Source organism: Rhinichthys klamathensis, unplaced genomic scaffold, assembly GCF_029890125.1.
Source record: "Rhinichthys klamathensis goyatoka isolate OS25496 unplaced genomic scaffold, OSU_Roscu_1.1 h1tg000123l_1, whole genome shotgun sequence".
NCBI lineage: Eukaryota > Metazoa > Chordata > Actinopteri > Cypriniformes > Leuciscidae > Rhinichthys > Rhinichthys klamathensis.
In genome coordinates this window covers 9267568-9290224 of record NW_026606660.1, presented here as the reverse complement: position 1 = coordinate 9290224, position 22657 = coordinate 9267568, and the positions used below count along the sequence as shown (strand labels likewise).

Sequence of the window (22657 nt, the reverse complement as noted above, 5' to 3'; positions counted from 1 at the left end):
GAACATGACATTAAAGCCTTTTAGTCACAGCTTTAGCCCAGACGAAGGGCCTTGAACAAATAGAGCTTCTGTGACTGCGATCTGCACCTCTGCCTGATCTACAGATGGGCCAATTGTGTTGTGTAATAAAAGGCGTAGTGTGGTACTGTACAGCCAGATCGGTGCAGACATGACCCGGGCAGCGTCCCCTGGTTATACAGCTGCTCTCTCTCCGATGACTATGTCTCTATTTGCCCATTAGAGAATGGCTGCTCTGTTCAAGCGTCCCAGTTCAGCTTGTAGCCGTGACATTGAGGTTGAAAAGCGATTTAAAGATGCTTATATAATGGTGGCCGGTGAAACTCCTTGAGGATATGGCAGATGGGAGTCTTCGTAATTGGGGTTTATGTAAGAATTTGACTGTTGTTTGTGGTTTGCCATTTCGAATCAGTCAATATTTTGCTCTTATAAGCTTATAGTTTGAATTATTCATCAGTGATTAATTATTTATATATCAATAAAATGATCTATAAAACTGGTGTTCTGAGTTGCAAGTATGTTATGTGGTTGCTAGGATCTTCTGGTGGTTGCTAGGTAGTTAGGCCTACTTAGTTAAATTTAGCCTCAAATTTCAATGATTTTATTACACACAACTTTAGTTTCTGCTTTTATGATGTGTTACCTGGCTTTTCAGAGATATTTTTTCAGGGTTTTTTTATTTTATTTTTTATTATATTTTATTATTATAGGGTTTGAAATTAACTTTTTCGCTCACCAGCCAATTTGGCTACAACATTTTTAAGTTACCGGCCATTCAGAACATCTACTAGCCAAAAAGAAATTAACCAGATTAACCACTTCACACTATATATATATACTGTATATATATATAAAAAATTGGATTTCATACATTCATTTCTTATTCAAACAAAATCCTGTCATCCAGCCATCTCCTCCCTTCCTCTTTCATCCTCATACCTTTCACCAAAAATGTTTTTTTAGGTGGACAGATCAATACAGTACAAAGAACAAATGCTTTTTTGTTAACAAATGCTTTTTAATCTTCGCTATTGCTTTAATGCAAATGAACAAGCGCGCCGTTATTTGTTTTGCGTAGTGACGTGCATGTTCAAGTAAGCCAGATTCTGCGCAATACACTGTATTTAATAGATCACGATGACTCACGAGTTGAGTATTTGCGCTAATTAATCACGATTAATCATCTAACAGAAAGGTTTTTTTATATATGTGTGTGTGTGTGTGTGTGTGTAAATATGCATATATATACACACATATAAACAAAAACTTAATTGCGATTAATCGATTTGACAGCACTTTATTTAACCATTTAATTTATTCAATTGTCCGTTTTTGTGATGTGTATTCAAAGAGATGATATATAGAAATGGAAAGTTGCACAACCAATGAAAGGGTCTCTATCCCGAGGTGAAAGTGGACATCCGTTGAACACTGGGCTCTTGTGTGTGAAATATTGGCCCCTCTGTGGAGCACAGGAAGGGGTGAGGGCACACATCACATACACACACACACACACATACACAGCCCGCCTCTCGAGGGCCACTCAGATAAACTGTTTCCAAGCTGCTCGGCCGTTCTGTTTTTACTGGGATCAAAACATCATTCAAGGAGCTAGGCTTTCCAGGAGAGCCATGTTAACCCCAGCTCTGTGTGAGCCCTCTTCCTTCATCCGTCATGTCCAGTTCTTCACTAGAATGATAACATACCTACAGCTATACGTGTGCCAAATGAGAACAGCTTACTGTGGATTTAGCTACTATGCGAATATGTGACTTGCATGAATGTGGTGCAGAATTTCGATGCCGATTTGAGCTTGTTGTTATGCAAAGCATTCAGGAATAATCACGCTTCGATGAAGTCACCATGTCGGTTTCTTTTCTCATTTCAATAGGCTTATTCTCATTTGTGTGGGGATTTTTGAAATAAATATATAAAATATATAAAAATACTTTTATTCAGCAAGTACACGTTAAATTAATTAAACGTTACAGTAAAGACATTGTTAGAAAAAAATATATTTCAAATAAATGCTGTTCGTTTGAACTTTACTATTCATCAAAGCCTGAAAATATATATTAGTTTCCACATAAATATTAATCAGCATAACTGTTTTCAACAATGATAATAATAAGAAATGTTTCTTGAGCAGAAAATCATCATATTAGAGTGATTTCTGAAGGTTCATGTGACACTGAAGAGACTGAAGGAATGATGCTTCATCTGGGGCGGCAGTGGCTCAGTGGTTCAAGTGGGTTGTCTACAAACCGGTAGGTTAGTGGTTCAATCCTCGGTTCCACCTGACCAAGTGTCGAGGTGTCCATGAGCAAGACACCTAACCCCAGCTGCTCCCGACGAGCTGGATGGCGCCTTGCATGGCTGCCGTCGCCAGTCGGTGTATGAATGAGAGAGTGAATTCGGTGAATGTGAGGCAAATTGTAAAGCGCTTTGGTGGCCATGGGGTCTGTGAAAGCGCTATATAAATGCAGTCCATTTACCATTTACCATGCTGAAAATGCAGCTTTAACACCACAGGAATAAATTACATTTTAAATATATATAAATTAAAGTAGAACACTTATTTTTAATTGTTTTTCATTTCACTACAATTTAATTTTTGAGTTGTAGTATATATTATTGTATTTGTTTGTGTATATATAATAACTTGAATTCTTGTCACATTCCTGGATGTACAATATTGTTCTTTTTTAAAGGTACACTATGTAACCTTTGGCCGGGCTGAAGATGCTACTGTAGCTTTACCCATTAATAGACGCGGTACTTCCTTGAAAATAAATCCCAGCACAGCGCTACAACAACCATAATGAAATGACCCTTCACATATGGCAATTGATCTGTTTAATAAAATACCTTATTCACCTGCTGAGTAATAAAAACGCCATCTCCAAAAAGCCAAGTCAATGTTGATTCTTGTTTTATTACGAGCTCAGCTTTTTGCCAGCAGAAGCTCCTCTGTTCAGCGTTTTATTTTTATTTAAACGGATGACGGATTAAACGGAAAAATCTATATTAGCCTATTCATGTTGATATGCAAGTTAATGAAAACGGTCTTTATTTTATTACTTTGTTTACTGCATTTGTTATTATTTGAAGAGATTTGATTCTGCAATAATTATATGTAAATAAATGAGAGTTTATGTTATGTGCTATATATATATATTTATATACACACACACACACACACACACACATTGAGCAAATTATTGTGAATGCCTGGGAATATTTCTTGAATAAGGTGTTTTACCACCTTTTGCCTTGGGTATAGCTTCCAACCTTGAATATATTTATACTTTTGAATAGTCTCCAATTCATTCAATTTGAAGGGTCAGAAACAGGGCAGAAAATGGTCATGAAATTCTAAATTACAACTTTTCAGTGCAGGAAACCTTGACTAAACCTTGACTTTGTAGGGTCTTTTATTTATAAGAAATAAACTACAAACAGTAAAGTTAGGCCTGATATCTCTATGACGCCCTCTGAAGCTGGTGTTACTCTATAAATCATAGCATTATTAATGTTTTTGTTTCAGTTTGTGCTCGCAGTGGGGCGTGATCTTGTGTTTCCTCTTCAAACAGCAGTCTAACGCAAACAAACAGTACACACACTGAGACGCCGTCTCCGCTTTTCACTTCTCATCGCATGGCTCCGCACAGAGATGAGAGGAGATTATTTACCCGATGTCTACTCTCAGGTTTGTGGCGAAAGAACCACAACTTCAGTGTGTTTGTTTAAACAACTCACCCGTTGGCTAATAGCCGACAACTTATGATGTTTTTGTATACGTGTGCAGTTTTGCATAATCGTAGGTCTAGTATTAGGGCTGTTGTTTTGCCTCAAAACTTTATGAAAGAAGTAGACGCCACATGAAACGAGAATCTAATAGACTGACATGTTTAAATTATACACAAACGTGTGGCATAAATGCTGCATATTCCTCCATTGCAGCTGTAAAGGGCTGTCGACAGTTTAAAGCTGGCCGAAACCCTAGCCAGGAGACCACAAACAGGCCTGAAATTGGCGCTATGCTTTTGCCATGTTTTTCTATTAAAGCAGGAAGTAAAGGAATAACAATCAAACCCAATGAAAGAATAACAAACCAGCAAGAAAGTTGGATTCTCTCTTTGTCCTCACACAGGGCCACACAGTCCCATCCCCCTGTAGTACTATGGGCCGTTCGGATGTAAACTCATGGTTCAAGAGCTCTGGAATAACACGCTACGTAAACAAGCCCGAAGAGTTGAGGTGAAGACAGCCAGTCTCAGTTTTGCAGTCACCCAGAACCCCACTACAGATGAATGAATAGAACAAGACAGGGAAGCTTTTGAACGCTGCCTTTCGCTGCAAATAAGACTCGTCTGGTCCAGATATGTCATCTCTGTGACCCGTAACGCTCCCCTGTTGATCTCTACATGTGTAAACAGAGTGCAGTAGTGGCCATTCACTTACAACAACTCAGAAAATGGCGGGAGAAACCATCTTGCTCTAAACAAAACAATGGAGGGCCGCAGGCTTAACTGGACTTAGTGAGTGTTTTTATTTGCTCAGTATTTGACACAATGTAGTTATGTGGCTGGTCAAATTCACATTTCCCACAAAATAGGGACAAAAGAAGAGCAACTCATGTTCAATGATTTTGATCTTCCCCACCCAGGTTTATGTAACGTAGTTGAGCTGAAAATTGAAAGTCTACTCTTCTGTTTAAAAATGCCAATATTCGTTTTGCGTTTGTGTGCTGTCATTTAAGAACAACTGTACTGTTCTACATTTGATTTGTGCACTCTTTGTAGCTTAATTGAGAAGTCACGCAGGGCGAGACAAAACTGCCAAGAGAAAAAGCAGGACTGAGAGATGACAATGCAAATCTGCAGGCCGTTGCAGAAATGGACTTTTATTGAAAATGTAATAATACCATAAAATGTTGCATAATACACATCAATGTACACTGCTGTTCAAAAGTTTGGAAAGTTTTTGAAAGTCTTTTATTGTCACTAAGGCTGCATTTATTTGATAAAAAAAAATACAGTAAAACAGTAATACTATGAAATATTACAATTTAAAATGTAGAACTGTTTTCTGTTTGAATATATTTTAAAATGGAATTTATTGTGATGGAATTTCCAGCATCATTACTCCAGTCTTCAGTGTCACATGATCCTTCAGAAATCATTCTAGTATGCTGATTTGCTGCTCATAAAACATTTATTATTATTATTAATACGTGAGACATTTTTTTTCTTGAATGTCCAAAAGAACAGCATTTATTTGAAGTAGATTTTTTTTGTAAATATTGAAATATTTATAGTAATAGTATAATAGTTAATAATTACTATAATATAATAATAAATATTTACCGTCACTTTTGATCCATTTAATGCATCCTTGCTTAATAGAAGTATTAGTTAAAAAGCATAACTATAAATAAAAAGAACATTATTTTACTGTCAAAAAATGATGTTAGCAATTTAACAATGTTTTGCTGTAAAAGTACGTTTTGTCTTGTTGAATAAAATAAAGCTTTTGAATATTGTAGACAAATTATATGTAATTCATACTTTAAGAAACCATATGTTTTACTGTAACATTTTAAGTATTGTTCTGTTAAATCTAATATTGTAAGGTAGCTTACAGTTAACCAAAGTTTTATATTATTTTTTTCTTTTCTACCTTTTTTTTTTCCAACAAAACCTGCGCATCATGGTGGCGACTTTTGCAGACAAGCAGTGGATTTACTTCAGAATGTTTAAAACTCTTAGCCACCATTGTCATAAAAAAAATATATAGATATCAAATATAATTTTATATTTTCATAGTAAAAATAACCATAATAACCAAGGTATTTTGGCAGACACTTCAGTTACCTTGGTAAAACGAGACTGTATCATATGTACAGTTTGATTTGCATTCAGACTGTGTTGTCTTTCTCGTCTAAACGGTTTGTTTTGACAGCAGGGTGTGGTATGACAGTGTCAAGTGTCTGTGTAAGATGGGTAAGTGATGACTGTAGTCGGTCTGTTTGTCAGTAGTTCCACACTGACTCCTTATCTGCCGTTGATTGACAGAGACTCGCCTGGCCAAGTTCTTGTTTATCGTCGCGCTCCTTCAAGTTTTCCCATCTCCTGACCCGCAGATGCTGCAGAGTGATTTCACGCCACAGTTACGGCTCGCCACCCTGCAGAGTCACAGCGGCCGTAACACAACCGTCACAGGGTTCAGCGGACAGAGCTCTCAGATCACTTCTCAAGACTTTTATGGCTTCAGTACTGCTAACTTACAGGGATTTTCCAATGCCGTATTAGATGTTGTAATGGTTCGCAGTAAAATTGCACCACTGTTAGTCACCGAGCATGCATGTGCTCGCAAAGACGAAGCTTGGTTCCCCTTTACTTGAAGTTTGGGTTTATAGTGCAATTTAAACATATTCGCTATGGAATGAAAGTGCAACAGAGTGATCAGTTTACATATATTCAAAAATCGTTGGTTGGTAGGTAGATATTCAATAGGTAGATACTGTGGATGGATGGATGGATGGATGGATGGATGGATGGATGGATGGATGGATGGATGGATGGATGGATGAGTTTCTTATTCTGTATGTTTATCAGTGCTCTAAATGCCTGTCATGGTAATTGTTTGTGCTGTTTGTGTCTAGTTAAGAATAAAACCCTCGTCCAGTTGTCCAGTGTAATCTGAGGAAGGCTGAGAATCTGATGTCAGTCCATCCAGCTGTTCTGACATGTCTGTGTCTGAACAGCTGCTGAAGGCCACTCACTCAGGCCACGCATATCATTTTATTGTGTCTGTTCTGGACGCTGCATGTTTGAAGTTCCTCGCCATGCCTTTCTGTTATGAGAGCCCTCTTCCACTGACGCCAACTGGCCTAGTGCGGCCCGGAAAAAGGCTTGAAGTCCAGGAAATGGTGTTTATCACCAGCTATAAATGTTTTGTCATATTACTGACTCTTGTGCTTTCTATAACCATAGTTTCTGGCAAAATATGGTAGTTTTTTTTCAGTTATTGTTGTAGGTCATCTAAAATCCTAATGAATTGATATTCATTAATTGAATATTCATTTTAATGGTTAATATTTGGATAATATTTTTGAATATTATACACTGCTCAAAAGTTTGGGCTTGTTAAGATTTTTCAATATTTTTGAAATGAGTCTTTTATGTACACCAAGGCTGCATTTATTTAATCAAAAATACAATAAAAGCAATAATATTGTGAAGTATTATTACAATTGTAAATAACTGTTTCTATTTTAACATATGTTCAAATGTAATTCAATTCCTGTGATTGTAAAGCTGAATTTTCAGCATCATTAATCCAGTCTTTAGTGTCACATGATCCTTCAGAAATCATTCTAATATGATGATTTACTACTCAATAAACATATTATTATTATTATTATCAATGTCAAAAACAGTTATGCTGGTTAATTTTTTTTGTAGAAACCATGATACTTTTTCTTCAGGGTACTTTGATGAATAGAAAGTGTAAAAGAACAGCATTTCTTTGAAATATAAATTTAGTAACTTTTAATGTATTTTAACAAGTCCTTACTGGATAAAAGTGAATTTAAGAAAGAAAGAAAAATATATATATATATTTGTTTTAATTCTTACTGGCCACAAACTTTTGAATGGCTGTGTATACAATTTTTGAATATTATATATTATTATTTTGGAATATTATGAATATTAAATGAATATGATTCTAATTTTCCAATCATTCTAATTCAAATTTTTACTCATCATTCCCACCATTTACCAAACCCTGTGGTTTCTTCTGTTGCAGATTTTCAGTGAATAATGTTCACAGGTTCACTTCCCATACAGTGTAAACTGTGGCTTGATGTGCTTGACAACTTCTGGTTCCACCAATAGCATGAGTTTGGGGCGGGAACTATCTGTTTATCTGACCAATAGCAGACAAGGCAGTTTTTGGGCAACCTGTTTGAAAACATCCATTATTATTGGAATTGCTTTTGAAATTGTTCACTGCAGCTTTTAGCCTGTTGTCCTAAACACTGTATACATTTTTTTTTATTCGCTTGAAATGAAAACATTGCCATTTTCCTTAACAGACTATAAACTCTCACTTCTCTTTGCTTTGGGAGATGTTACAGCAGGAGTATCACGCAGCCCCGTCTCATCCTGTCAAGCGTGAGATCAGGCGTAGAGATAAGGTTCCCCTCACAGATGGATGAGTGGAGATGAGAGGGATAGACTTTTGAAAATGAACCGGGTTTGAGTGCGGCTGTGCGCTCCAGTAGTCATCACCTCTTCACCCCTGACTCTCCTCATCTGCCAGACGGAGTGAAGAAGGGGGGTCATCCCGCTTTGATCAGCCGAGCCAGGCAGCGGCGCTAAGCCACGCGGCAGAAGGCCTCGTCTCTGCTTTCACAGGTGGAGGAGCAGGCTTTCATGGGATCGCTCCCGTTACAGTGCCCAGAGGTTTCGTGAGGTTTCGTAAGGTTTCAGCTTGGGTTTGTGTTTGATGATGGGCTGAGTGGAAGCTACAGTCGTGCTGTCTGAGCAGATGGACAGATGTGTGTCCTCCCACTTTACTGGAAACTACTGGCTCCTGAGTCATTCTGCTGTCGTTGGATGCAGAGATGGCTAGCTTCTCAGATGGGATTAGTTGATGAAGTGATTTTTGAGTGGACAGGTTTAACTAAGTTATTTATTGCTGCATACACTACTGTTCAAAAGTTTGGGGTTAGTAGTTTAAAAAAAATCTTTTATTGAACAAAGATGCATTCCATTTATCATTTATAATGTCACAAAAGTTTTCTATCTTAAATAAATGCGCTTTTATTCATCAAAGAATCCTAAAAAAAAGAAAATATATCACGGTTTCCACAAAAATATTAAGCTCCACAAAAATATTAAGCAGCACAACTGTTTTCAACATGCAAGAACAAGCAAATGCACATCAAAGGATCATGTGACACTGAAGACTGGAGTAATGATGCTGAAAATTCAGATCAAGATCCTGATCCTGATATTTATAAATAAATGAATATATACTGTATGTGTGTGTATATATATATATATATATGTATATGCATTACATAATATAATATATTCTGTATGTATATGTTTTATCTGATTTATTTATTTATTCATATATATTATTTATAATATAATATGTACCGGTATATGTAAATGTGTTTTATTAGATTGTTTTGTATTTATTTTTTTATTTTTATGTTTTATTTATATTCCTGAAAAAAATTGATGGCCAATCAATAGGCACATTGCCTTGCCGTTAATTAATATTTTTAATAACGGTCATCAACTGTAGAGGTAAAGAGCAAACCATAACCAGTTTTTTTTTTTTTGCAATAATGCACTTTGCTTCATGATGTAACGCATGGTTTCTTGTGGCTTATAACTTTATTTTATGCTGGTTCATTTCATTGTTTCGCCCTATTGACATGGCTCAGTGTTTTATATCATAGGTGAGTATGTTTGCGGCTAGATTCCAGACAGTCATGAGTCTCTCTCCACTCATCTGTTTCCTATCAGACCTGTTCTCACTGCCAACCTGTCAACCTCTTCCTCTCTCCTTCTTCCACCTCTCCCTCTCCTCCCTGCGGGTGTACTGGAATGGACCCCAGTGTCCTATCAAAATCCTGGCTCACACCCGATTCCCTACGACCAGACCGGCATCTTGAATCTATCAGTGCTGTCACATGATCACGTCCAAGTTCTGCCACACATCTAAGCTCTTCCTAACCCTCTCTACTCCATTCTTATTCTTTACCAGCCAAAGGATGGTCAACACACATTGATGAATAATCATTAATTAAACAATATAAAAATCTTAAATGTCACTTTTGATCAATTTAATGCATCGTTATTTTAAATTACTGGCCCCAAATTTTTGTAAGGTAGTTTATATATAGTATGTAAATTATTTGCATCACTGTAAGTTACATTTACCGTTTACCAGGTTTCTCTCCTAAAAGGATGTCCCATCATGCATTGCAACAGATCCGTGTGTGTGTGTGTGTGTGTGTGTGTGTGTGCACTTGCCAGCGATACGTTTCAATCACACATAGATGCCTTTCCGTCACTCCCCCTCATTCCAGATAATTTTGGCTCAATGGACAGATGCTGTCCTGTTCGCAGATGGCTGAGAGTCCGGGCTGCTCGCCCACAGGCCCACCCGGGCACCCCTCACTGATTACAGCTCCTCCTGCGGGGGCCGAGGCCCCCACATACCTGCGATACGCTCGGCGGGCCCTCAACAGAGGAGCGTTCCAGACTCATGGCCTGATTGGAGCTGACGGCTTACTTTTCAAAGGCATGCCTGTTAATTACCAAATCTGAAGCTCTGAAGGTGTGCTAAGCCAATATAACGCTTTGCTGGCTGGGCCAGATAGTAAATAGTTTTCAGGTAAAATGTCATGTGATCTCCATCAAGTCTGCTTGATTCCTGGCCTCAATCATAGAGTTTTTGTTGGGAGCCGGTGGGAAGTGGCGCTGCATGAGAACGCAGATCTAACGTACAGCTGGCGGACACACACATCAAGAAAGGGCGTGGACAGTCAAAAGCGTTTGTAGATATCAAAGCAGTTTTGGTATTTCCCTTAGTTTTTGCTGTAAATGATATTTTTCTGGAATCTGTGGGAAGGTTTCTAACTGCTTTTTTGTGTTTATAGTGATGCGTAAAGTGGTCATATCATGAGAAATCATTTAAAAAAGGTGAAAAACATAACCATAACTTCCACTCTAGTTCCACCCTAGTAAAATCTAAGCTGCAAAAGTTTGTCAATTTGATCCAAACATTACAAATGAGCAGCTAAGATGTATTTTTAACATAATCTTTCAGGCTGATCTTCACAGTTTGAGTGATACATATCCCGGTTGTTTTGTGATTCTGTGAGAATGTAATGCAGCTTTTTACAAAGATGCTTTTTTAAAGGATGGAAAATTAAAAATGTACAGTATACTGGATGCAATGGCAATCTCATTACGCATTCAGAGAGGGTGTTTGCATAGTTTTAAAGAATAAAATGCTCAAGTCAGGGAGAGTTGAGAATGTGGTTAAAAAAACTGAATTATGAATGTTTTGGTACAAATATGTGATTCGACCCCTTTAACCCCAGTGCTGGGATTTATTACCTATTTATGTATTTAAAAATTGGTTTATAGTACATTTTAAAAAGAACTCGTGGTGAGAACTTAAGCTTATCACCAATCTTAATTCTTCATTATACATTTCAAAATACTATCATTATACCATTTAAATATACTATTATACCATTACAGCTGCTTAGCTAAACGATTAAATCATTTTAGTCCAATTTATAAAGGCAGTTTGTAGCTTATGTTCTTTAGTCTATTGTAGTATGTTTAGAGTAGTGTAAAAATAAGACTTCATTTAGTATTCTAGACGTAATCGTTGAGGGGGTGAGTGAAAAAGGACTTCTGTTGTTTTCTTTTGTGTTGAAGGAAACCTCATTAAATCAGAGTTTGGCGAGAGAAAGGCCAACCTGGCAGAGCTCTTTCTGGAGCACAGCCGATTTCTCAATTATTTTACCTTTCTGTTTGACCTGCTTTGAAACTGGTCCATATGAGGGTTTTTTATTCTTAGCCATTTTTGAGGCTCGGTCTCTGAAGGTCCCCTAGATTCTCTTGGGACAAATAACCTACTTATCTAAAAATAACAGTCAGTCCAAAGGAGTGTCCTTAGCAGTTCACTTTCTATGGGTTTATTCTTTCATGCTTTTGAAAGCCCCTATCAACGTGGCTCCTGTGAAATGCATCTTTGCTGGATGGAAAAAGTTGTGTTAATATATTAAAATGCAGTGTTGCCAGAAAACTGACGCTTAGAAATCCCTCTGTAGCAAGGTTTAGTTGTCCTGCTGTGGTCTAAGTTTGTGAGAGAGTATTTGAGAAGATTCATGTTGCCGTTCTTTAACCCCTCCAGTTATGCTGGGCTAATATAATCGATCCGGCAGATGGTGGCCATATTAGATTAAACCTCCTAAATATATTTTGCTGTATCATTAAGCAAAATAAAATACCAGAGTCTAGGTCACATTTCACCCCAAAATCAAAATAAGAAATTATATTTTGCTACTAGAAAATTAAGCTTTTTAAAATTTGCACAAATTGTACATGATTATTCTCATGACATTTAGGAATGTTTTCCCCAAATTTACATTACTAATATTCATCCATGCATGTTTGGATGGATTTTAAATTTTTAAAAAAATTGGTAAGTTCTGTTTTTCTCAATTAATGATTCTCATAATTGACAGAAATTTATACAGATTTCATTGTAAAAAGATTTTTTTTATTTATATTATAAAGTATTTGTATATCCTGGTAGTATGTTGTATTGCCTTAATCCATTAATACTTATAATATAAAAAAATATATATACTTTCGTACATTATGGTAATGAAAATTTAGGGGAAAAGGGGCTTAATTGTCATGAAAATAATCTCACAACACTATTTTATTTTTTTATTATTTTTTTTCATTCCACTCATTAGAAAATTCCAACTTCACCCGCCACACTTTGAGCTCTCATTCTACTCTAATTTTGCAGTCAGCTAGTAATCTTAATTTGGTAAACATTATGTCACTTAATTAATATTGAGGATTCAGATGATTTTCAGGCTGACATTTCTGGAGAATTCATATGGATTTTTTTATTTGTTTGTTGACATTTTGGGGTAAAATATGACCCCGGTCATGCTACTGACAGTTTTCATGAGATTCACCTCTTGGCCGCCGTGACATTTAAAGGCTTCTGATGGCCTACAGTGGTCTTAAACAGTGGCCTTGTCTTTGTGATGTTCTGATACAGTGTCCAATGCTTTTAAAGAGCCCTTGGAGGTAGAAGGGGGAGGTTTCTCAAAATGAAGATGGATAAGATCTTTCTCTGTTCTCTTTCACTCTCTCTATCTTCCTCGGTCTCTCTCTCTCTATCTTTGGCCCTGAGCAGTGGCCTCGGTGACCCTATCTCCTCTCGGCTCCTTGACCCCTGTGTGTGAGGTTACGGCCCGGCTTCTCCACATGGGAGTCCTGCCTGCTGTCTAAGTCCCGCTCTCTGTTCCAACCTCTCCTGCAGATCCAGATGAAAGGAGCATTGAGAGGCTGTCCCATCACCCCAAACCCCCCTCCAGCCCTCCTTGGACAGAGCAAGAAAGGGGGGATGAAAGCTCCTCTGGCCGAATGCAAATCCCCCTCTATCCCAACTCAACCCTGCTGCTAGATCTTCACACAGCGGCCCCCGTCTCTTTATCAGTGGGATCTACTGAGAGGACGCTCCATATGATTTCAAACCATATCAGAAGCCCCTCCCAATCCAGGCCGTAGTTCCCTCTCTAGGGTGTAGGGTGGGGTCACGTGGACCCCTATCCAAAGGTCATAACCTCTTGACTCTCAATTAGCACTCCCTGTATTCAACGCTGCTCTTGTTTCTGAGGTCGGACTGATGGAAAAGGGGGACATGGGTGGTGGGCGGCGCTTTGCAACACAATGCTTCAATCGGCGGCCCATGCGGCTTTTCTGAGCGGTGCTGTAAACAAGCCCAAAGAAAAGGATTAGTTAAGAGCCATTGAAGGCTTTGATTGACTTAATCTGTCTTTAGGGGATAGGAAGTTTGATGGGGTTTTAAATGCTCCGAGGACGACCCCAGCTCCACCTGGCCTCATGAACGCGGAGGCTCGCGGCTCAGCAGGGTTATGTCAGGAGGTCTCCACCTGTGGAAAAAATCCCTGTAAATCAAAGTCAACCTGACATTTATCCCAAGGAACAACCCTTGGGCTGTGTTCCACAGAAACGAGGCAGGGAAGATGGTATAATTAATTTATGGACCATTCGTCTCACTTTGACACATTGGCAAAAGAATGAAAGAAAGAACTCTTGACCGACTCTTTAAACACACACCCTGTTTCTTAGCCTTGTATGGTATTTATCTTGTTTTAAACCTGCATACCCTTTTATGATTCATCTCGGCTCTCTTTAGAGCATGGGAACGGTACTGTGATGTCACTCTAAGAAAGTACATAAAGCTGAAGGAATATTAAGAGCTGTTAACACTGTAGCGCTGTAGTCAGCACTTCCTTTACATTAAAGAACATCATCTATCTCAGTTAGTTTAAGACCAATCGTTTCACGAACTATCTTTGTACTTGTTCTGTCATTTCCCGTCATTAATCTTGGATTTCCAGATTCAATTCTAGTTCACAAGCTCTCAGTTCAGTTAGCTAGTTAGTTTTTGAGACTTCTTTTTAGAGATTTATTACAAGGATTAGCTCAAAAGAATAATTTGTTCATGAATCTGAATCTTTTGACTTCCTAAAAGAACCGGTTCAAATGATTTTGTTCACAAGCCCGTTGTGTTCCCCGCTTGAGGATAAGGAACATTTCACAAAGATAAGCCCACAGTTCTCTTGTTTTATGCCTTCCAGTCTAGTCCTGTAAGTTTGGGTTTTAAAACGTGTCTGGCATTGGCTTGCAGCAGGGAAAGTTTGAAGGTGAATGCCTCTCTTTAACACATTGTCATGCCTTTAGGGGAACTGAGTGGAGGGTATAACTATGTGTGAGCATGTGCATGTGTGTGTGTGTTTGTTTGTTTCTGTAGCTCTAGCCCAGCTGTGCTCATGTTATGTTGTCACCTCATGCTGAAGGATGAGCCGGTTTGAGTTTTCTACCCAAAGCACAGTAGTGTTTTTTTTTTTACTCCAATGAGTACATTTTCTGAGGAGACCCTTTTTGGTGCAGTTAGATGCTGTATATATACTGTATATAGTTTTCGTTAATAATTTTTAATTATTAATAATAATAAAGTCTTCTAATGTCAAAGTCTCTGTCCCTGCAGTTTTTGTGCTAGTTTCATTTTTTCCCCTTGTCTTTGTTTCTCCTCAGAGTTCCCGCAGCTGAGAAGACTTTCGGATGACACGTTTTTTGGGGACAACGAGAAAGGTATTTGTGTAAACTGTTTGGTATGTCTTGATTGTTTTCATATGTATCAGTGTAAATGCCTCAGACTTGATTTGCTTCATTTGATCTCATTTCCTCTTATTTAAATTCTTTACTCGTTGTTGTTGGTGAAGAGCAATTTCACACAGTACAGCACAGAGACCTTTCCAGAGGCTTTGTAAAACTCTGCCAGACAGCTTCATTCTTGACACTCCCAAATTTCTAAGCAGCCAGATGAGAGCAGAGAAAAGACAGAGTAAAGTAGAGTAGATGTACGGGGTCAGAAGAGGGTGGAGTTTGACTTATCTGTCCATCCTGAGAGTTTGGAACGGGGTGTAGAACTCTGTTAAGTGTTTGCAGGTGTCTTCTTCGAGGAGGTTTGAAACTGTGTTTGTGTATTTAACACATTCAGACACTACATACTCATGAGTAATTTTTTTTTTCAATGGTTCATTTCTCCAGAGTAAGTGCATTCCCAAATTGCATCAGGTTTGTGCCTCTGGTTTTTTTTTGGCGCCTCTATTCGTCTGTTTTTGTTCTTTTTTGGATCCCTGGTTGAAAGATTGGGGTTTCTGAAGCACCTGGCTACTTTCACCATCTCTGAAGAGCATGCTCTTCTCTTTCAGCTGAGCTTTTATTGTCCATAGTGTAATATTTTAAAACTGTGCTGACGGATAAGGTTTGACCTTACCACCTGATCCTTTACAAAGACAGATACCAATCAGTTCTGAATCTAGTTTGAGATTTAAAGTGATAGTACACCCAAAAAAATGAACATTCTGTCATCATTTACTCACCCTCATGTCCTTTCAAACCTGTATGACTTTTTTTTTCTTCTGCAGAAAACTAAGCTGTTTTTTCTTCTTAGTGAGCGGTCAGCTCTCATCTCAGATAGCTCACTCCCATCTGCTGCTCAGTTAGTAAAGACTTGTCATGTTTAACTGTTATTAATACGTGAGGAGTAAGTAGGACCTAGAAGAGACTAGACACGATGCTGGCATACTGAGATGTATTGTGCAAGTATAGAAATAGCAAAAGCATGAATAAGTGATGGAGCTTTTAGGGTGTTTGTCTTTTGAAAGAAAGTACTATCCTTAATGGATCTATAGTATCGGTTATTTGTCTTACAGAAGCCCAAAAGTGGCTCTAGTTGTACTAATGCAGTATTTAGAAGGGTTTTTGTAATGCATGTTTAATCCTTTTAGGTGTGTTTTTGTGAAATTTTACAAGGATAGTTACACAAAAATGAAAATTCTCTAATTTACTCACCCTCGTGTTTTTCCAAACCTGGATGATGTTTTGCCAGATTGGTCAGTGAAGCTAAACAGCATTGGTTCACATGAGCAATCATGGCGCATTTGAATGTTTTAATGCACTTTTAGGGTATGATGTTCACACTTGGCAGGATTGGTTGTATTAAAACGAACCCTGGTGCAATTGCTCTGTTAGTGCGTTCATTTGAATAAGTGTGAACGCTGCCATCCGAACCCTGGTGCACACCTAACAAGCGGACTGAAACCCACCCTTTCAGGAATTGATGTCTCTCCTTGCAGCAGATCTTCATTTGTGTGTGCAACGGATGAATTTAAGGCGCTGTTTCGACTCTTTTACACATCTTATAAGCTCTTCATGACTTCTCAGATGGCAGTGTGAACGCTGAGCAAACCAGGACTCAAATTATTATTTTTTGGTTCAGACCAAAAGAACCAAGAGAACCAAACTACAAGTATGAATAGACCGTTAGTCTATTGCTGTCAAGTTTGAGTGTACTGTTCCTTTAAAAAACATCTATTTTTTTATCATGTCCCCATATGACCCTTGGCTCTCAGGAATATTTCAAAAAAGACATCTGAGTGACCAACAGCTCTGTTCAGAATGTCAAAGTTAGACAATTATCCCATTGTTGCAATGGTTTGATTTTTGTTCCAAACCTAAATTCTCCAAGGACATGCAGAAATTTTAGGCAAATACATTTTCATGTTTTGCTTGGTTTGAATCCATTTTAAACCCCCAACCGCAGAGTACAATTATGTAAATGTCTTCCATTTTGCGTTGGAAGCCATCTTCCTGAGATTGTATATTTAAAGAAAATTATTATTTGTGAAGATTTGCACTGATATCTTTTCAAAGACTCTTATTAAATACTCCAATTCCAGCAATCTGAGAATGTCCCAACACACTGACGTCCCTGTAGTCTTCAGCCAGGTCTGCTTCTCGACTCAAGTGTGATGTTCTTGGCTGTGTAGTTTGGGTCTTTTCACAGAGAGGTGAATGTGTGTGAATGCCCACACAGAAAATGAAATCATAGCCTCAAAGGAAAAGTTCCCAGAAAAAGGAAAATTCTGTCATCATCTACTCATCCTCATGTTGTTCCATGAGTTCTTTTATTTCTTTATTTGGGTGGAAGGGAGCTGTTTGATAGCCTGTTTGTCTTATTAATTGTTTGTTTGTTTGTTTGCGGTGTTGTTTAGTGCCACTAGTGTCTCTGAAATTGCACACTGCTGCTTTTAGGCAATGATTCTAGAAAATATTGGCATTCTTTTTTAGTAACACGTTAGTATGGGGAGCACAATTTCACTAGTAACTATGACTTTTGCCTCAATAAACTAATTTACTGCTTATTGATGGTTAGTAAGGACGTTTTTGTAGCGTTTAGGTTATATTTGGTAGAATTAAGGGATGTAGAATATAGTCATGCTGAATAAGGCATTAATATGTGCTTTATGAGTACTAATAAACAGCCAATATGCTAGTAATAATATGCATGCTAATTAAAATATTTTGGCAGTTTCTCATATTCATCTGCTACTCTCATTTTTTTTAACTCAGTCTAGACTCTCTTTGAGGGCTTATTTTTGTATTGCTCAATGGATGCTGTTTACTGATTCATGACACCCACTATCATGCTTACTTGGGTATGAATAGCTCAGGGCGGCTTACATGAACATGTAACTTTAAAGAAGTTTTTATTTCTGTTGGTGGACAAACTCCCACTCTCTTTTCATCTGTATATTTCTGTTTTCATTCTTTCCCTTTCACTGCCTTCATTTGCTCTCTCCCTTCCACCCTGAGGTGTTGTAGTCAGTCTGTAGCGTTTGTAGGCCACAGGGTTTTCCAACAAGGATCTGTGCCAAACCTGGCCCATCTGCTCCACAGAGGCCGTGTTCACTGCAGACGGCCATAAAGACACACTACAGCAAACAAACATGCCGAGGGTCTTTTACCTTTGAATAATGTGTGAAATAACATTACTTATTCAGTCCTCTCTGTTTTCAGTAGTTTACAGTACAAGATGAAGGTCATCACTTCCATTGTGAATGAGTTTCGGGCTCTTCACAATGTCTTAAAGGGACAGTTCACCCAAAAGTGAACAAGTTTTTCTTAACTTGTATGACTTTCTTTTTTTTCTTTCATATAACACAAAAGATGATTTTTTTATAACAGAATGTTCAGGCTACTTTTTGCTAAAGAGCAAAAAGCATGTAAACTAGCAGTCATTAGAGTATTAGTAGACTGTCTGCTTAAAGGTGCTCTATGTAACTTTTCTTCTAAAATGAATCCCTTTTTTATTGCCTGTGTGTGAAGGGGTTGTAATCACACATTACAATGATCCACTTGTCTGGTTTTGCTATTACCTCTGAAGGCCAGTATTCCTATTTCTATGTGAAGTCTCCGGGTCGGATTTTCTGCGAAATCCATCGGATGTGACGTGCATGCGCGCTCCCGAGCCTCTCTCCTTTATACAGTCTATCTATGCGACGGCACTGCAGCTGACGACATGGAGTCTGATAACACCCAAACACGACCTGCCTCCAGCACAACACAGACTCCAACACAAACTCCACATAAATATAAAAAACAAAAATGTATCTGCTGAAGCTCGTCAGGCCAAACGTGAATCGGATCGACTTTAGGACGAAAACACGGATCAACATCGGCAGAGCGTTTGAATTATGGAGAGACCTCCGCTATTTTTATTGTGATAAATTACAAGTTTTCAGATATGCTGAAATAAATAATGGTAAACTGTAATGAAATAGCAAGGTAAACTACAACATACATGAGATATGAAATGAATACCAAAGACTGTTCCAGGATAACAAAAAGTAGGTGCTTTAGGATATAACTTTTATTTTATGTACTAGATCTACTGTCTAACGTCACTCATCCCACTACTATCATATTGTTTATAATACACATTTCCAGACACGTTCAGTACAGTAATGTTACTTCCAACGATCTTACTGTTACACTGAAATTGTTCAGTCTAGTCACTAACCGTTTTCGTTATCATATTATACATTCACCTATGTTGAAATTGCTGATTGTGAAAGACACGAATAGTTAGTGAAATGCCTTATGCTAGATAACACCACAAATGTAATGTTATCATGGTACGAGCATGGAGCATTAGTTCAACGTCAAGCTGATAAAAGTAGCCTATGATTGTAACGTTGCAGTGGGAGTTTACATGAGTTTCCAGCATGTTGTGTGATGCTTTCTCCGGTGTGTTGAAAGTCTCAGTGTGGCCGGTACCATGAGTGCCCGCTCTTGTGTTCGAGCACGCGCAAGAGCACGCCACGAGCGCTCTTGTAAAAATTGGTTGCAATCTGAAACATCACCGATAGAGGCCGCTAAAAAATACATATAGCACCTTTAATATCTGCTAACACTTCATTTTGATTTGACATTCTAGACTACTGATGATAAGTAACTTTGCAAGTACGTCAACCTAATCTACTAACTCGAACCCTAACCTAACAGTCTACTAAAGTCAACTAATACTCTAAGGAGAGTTAGTTGACATGTAGTTGCAAAGTTACTTATACTTAGTAGAAGGTCTAAAGTGGACCATCAAAATAAAGAATAAGAAAGTGTATAAACCATCGAAATAAAGCTTCACAGTCACATCCTGGAAAAAGAAAGTCATGCAGTTTTTGGAAAGACAGTATAAGTATATGATGACAGAATATTAATTTGTGGGTGAACAGACCCTTTAATAAGCATGTTGCCACATTTCTGACTATACTTGTGCTGATTGGCTTTTTATTTGTGTCTTGTCCAGGTTATTTTGCCAGTGCTGCCAACAGACAAAAGACAAATCACAGTCCAAATTATGACGAGTCCATATTTTCCACGTGGAAGTGCATCACCTCATGATTTTGTTATAATAGTCGATCCGTATCAGATGTTTAGATCTGTGGGTGTTTTTCTTGTTATTATATCCAGGTTATGATTCAAGCGTGGGGTGTGAAGTGGCTTTTATTAATCATCTATTGAACGAATCTGATTGTGTCAGTTTGCTTTGAACACACTCCAGTAAAACCATGTGCTGGCTGTTCAGTCTGTCCAAGGCAATTAAGCTCAATATTTGTGGGAGGGAAATTATGGGAGAGGCTCATTGTAAAAAAAAAAATCTCTTTAGGTCTCCTAGTAAATGTTCTGCTTTTTAAATTATGTTTTGTAGATCAAAGCATACTAGAAGATATTTTTAAAGGAGACATATTATGGAAAACATTACTTTCCTTGCCCCTTTGAAATAAAATCATTTGATTTACTATATAGGTGTATTTCAACATACTCCCTCTCCAACCTGTACACATTTTTATTGATACTAAGCTACAAAAATGTCCTTTCAGAAGTCACAAAAACAAATTCGAGAACCAGAACGAACTGTTTTATATATATATATATATATATATATATATAATTGTCAAGAGTCTGGTAAAGATAAATATAGATAACAAAAAAAAAAAAGAAGTATTATTTGCAACATAATATATGCTGTATATAATAAATGCTTTATACTTACTAACACAAACACACACACATTGAGAATTTTTGCCTTTTTTGAGGTTTCAGATGCTATTAAAACGAGTTTTAACATTCTCATACTTGCAAGACAAAGGAGGATTGTGAAAGTAGTCTCATATGGACATGTAATAAATTTAAATCATCGTGAATATATCAATATGTTTTATTTAAAAATGCATTAAATAGGTACCGCAGTGCAAGAAAACTTGACTAACAGTATAAGGACAAAAATAAAATAAAACGATACAGCTTCATTTTCCTCACAAGTGACAATTCCTTAACAGCTTGAGAAAACACACAGGAAAGAGCATCTTCCTCTGTTGTATGTGTGTGTGTGTGTGTGAGTCTGAATCTGAGCTCCCTGCTGATCTCCATCAGTGTGTGCCCGGCGGTCCCGTGGGGCTCTCTGTTCACTCACACTTCCTCTCCTGCACGCCCCATTGGTCTGGGTAAATGCCCACCCAGCCTCTGCCTGCTGCCCCCCAAAATACAGAGGAAATGACTGATGAGTGTTTGCTTGTGTGTGCAAGTGTGTCACCCCCTGGCCAGTGTTACGGTTATAAAAGATGTCCTAATAAGCAGCTGATGTCTGATGATGAGTTCACAGGCCTATTCTGTGTGTCATTAACTGGAAAGCCTTATAGGATGACTTAATTGCACTGAAATGTCTGAATTTCAGCAAATGGAGCACTTGGATTGTGTTCTCACAGGATGCAAGTGTTCATAAAGGCTGAAATTATTAGCTTGAATATAGCATATATAGCTTTTATATTATATTTGCATTTATTTGATGCAGAATACAGTAAAAAAGAGTAATTCTGAAATATTATTTCTCTAAAATAATCTTATTTTAAAATAACTGTTTTCTACTTTAATATATTAAAATGTTCTTTATTCCTGTGATGCAAAGTTGAATTTTCAGCATCATTATACCAGTCTTCATTGTCACATGATCTTTCAGAAATCATTCTAATATGCTGATTTGCTGCTTATGAAACATTTATTATTATCAATGCTTAAAACAGTTGTGCTGCGTCATATTTTGGTGGAAACTGCTGCATTTTTTAGGATTCTTTGATGAATAAAAAAGTTCAAAAACTTTTTTTGTAACATTATAAATATCTTTCCTGTCACTTGTGATCAATTTAATGCATCCTTGCGAAATAAAAGTATTTTGTTTCCACAAATAATTTCTACTATTGAAATCTTGTTTATGTAATGCTTTTGCATTGTTATAAGCTCAAATGTCATTCAAATGTTGTTTCCATCCCCACAGGTGAAGACATGTTTCTGCACGCAGACGGAGGAGGAAGTGATGTCAGAGTGATGTCAGTGAGGCTGCCCTCTGCCAAACAGGATCAAGAGTCTGTCAGCCTCAGCTCTGTTGAAGGAGATACAGACTCTTCTGCTAATGATATGTTTTAACAGCGAAGACCCTATGAAACCTCTCTGACAGGAAACTGCTAAGTGCCTGAAAGGAATGAGATGTTCTTGATGTTCTAAATTATTAACATTACATCCTAACATAGCTGGATGACAAGAGATATAATGAACTTTTTTCTTGTCTCTTATCATCACTGTTAAATAAAACCATATGTATTGTAATTATACACTTTTTATACCAATAAATTTTAAACAAATCCTGCAAAACTTTTTAATTGAACTTTTTCTTAAATAGTTTTAACGTATTTCCCCCCAGGTTGACGTCAGCTGTCGGGTTGTCTGAGCAGGGCTGTTCTCTGTCATGGTAATGGCAGCGCAGTGCATTACTTCATGAGAGAGGGTTTTCACATCATTAGTCTCAGACTGCTGTTTCTCCCATTACAGGGGGAGATAGAGAGAGATAGCCGCTATCA

The 22657-nt window shown here is 37.7% G+C and overlaps 1 protein-coding gene across 2 annotated transcripts in view; it reads left to right on the top strand.

The window, feature by feature from the left end:
- Nucleotides 1-22374, top strand: part of kiaa0586 (KIAA0586 ortholog) — a 131142-nt gene extending 108768 nt beyond the window's left edge. For both annotated transcript variants that reach the window (XM_056256132.1, XM_056256131.1), the window contains exons 31-32: nt 14934-14990; nt 22078-22374. In XM_056256132.1, the coding sequence (XP_056112107.1) occupies nt 14934-14990; nt 22078-22226 (206 nt within the window). In that variant the 3' untranslated portion in view covers nt 22227-22374. The remainder of the gene's footprint in view (nt 1-14933; nt 14991-22077) is intronic.
- The last annotated feature ends 283 nt before the right edge of the window (nt 22375-22657 follow it).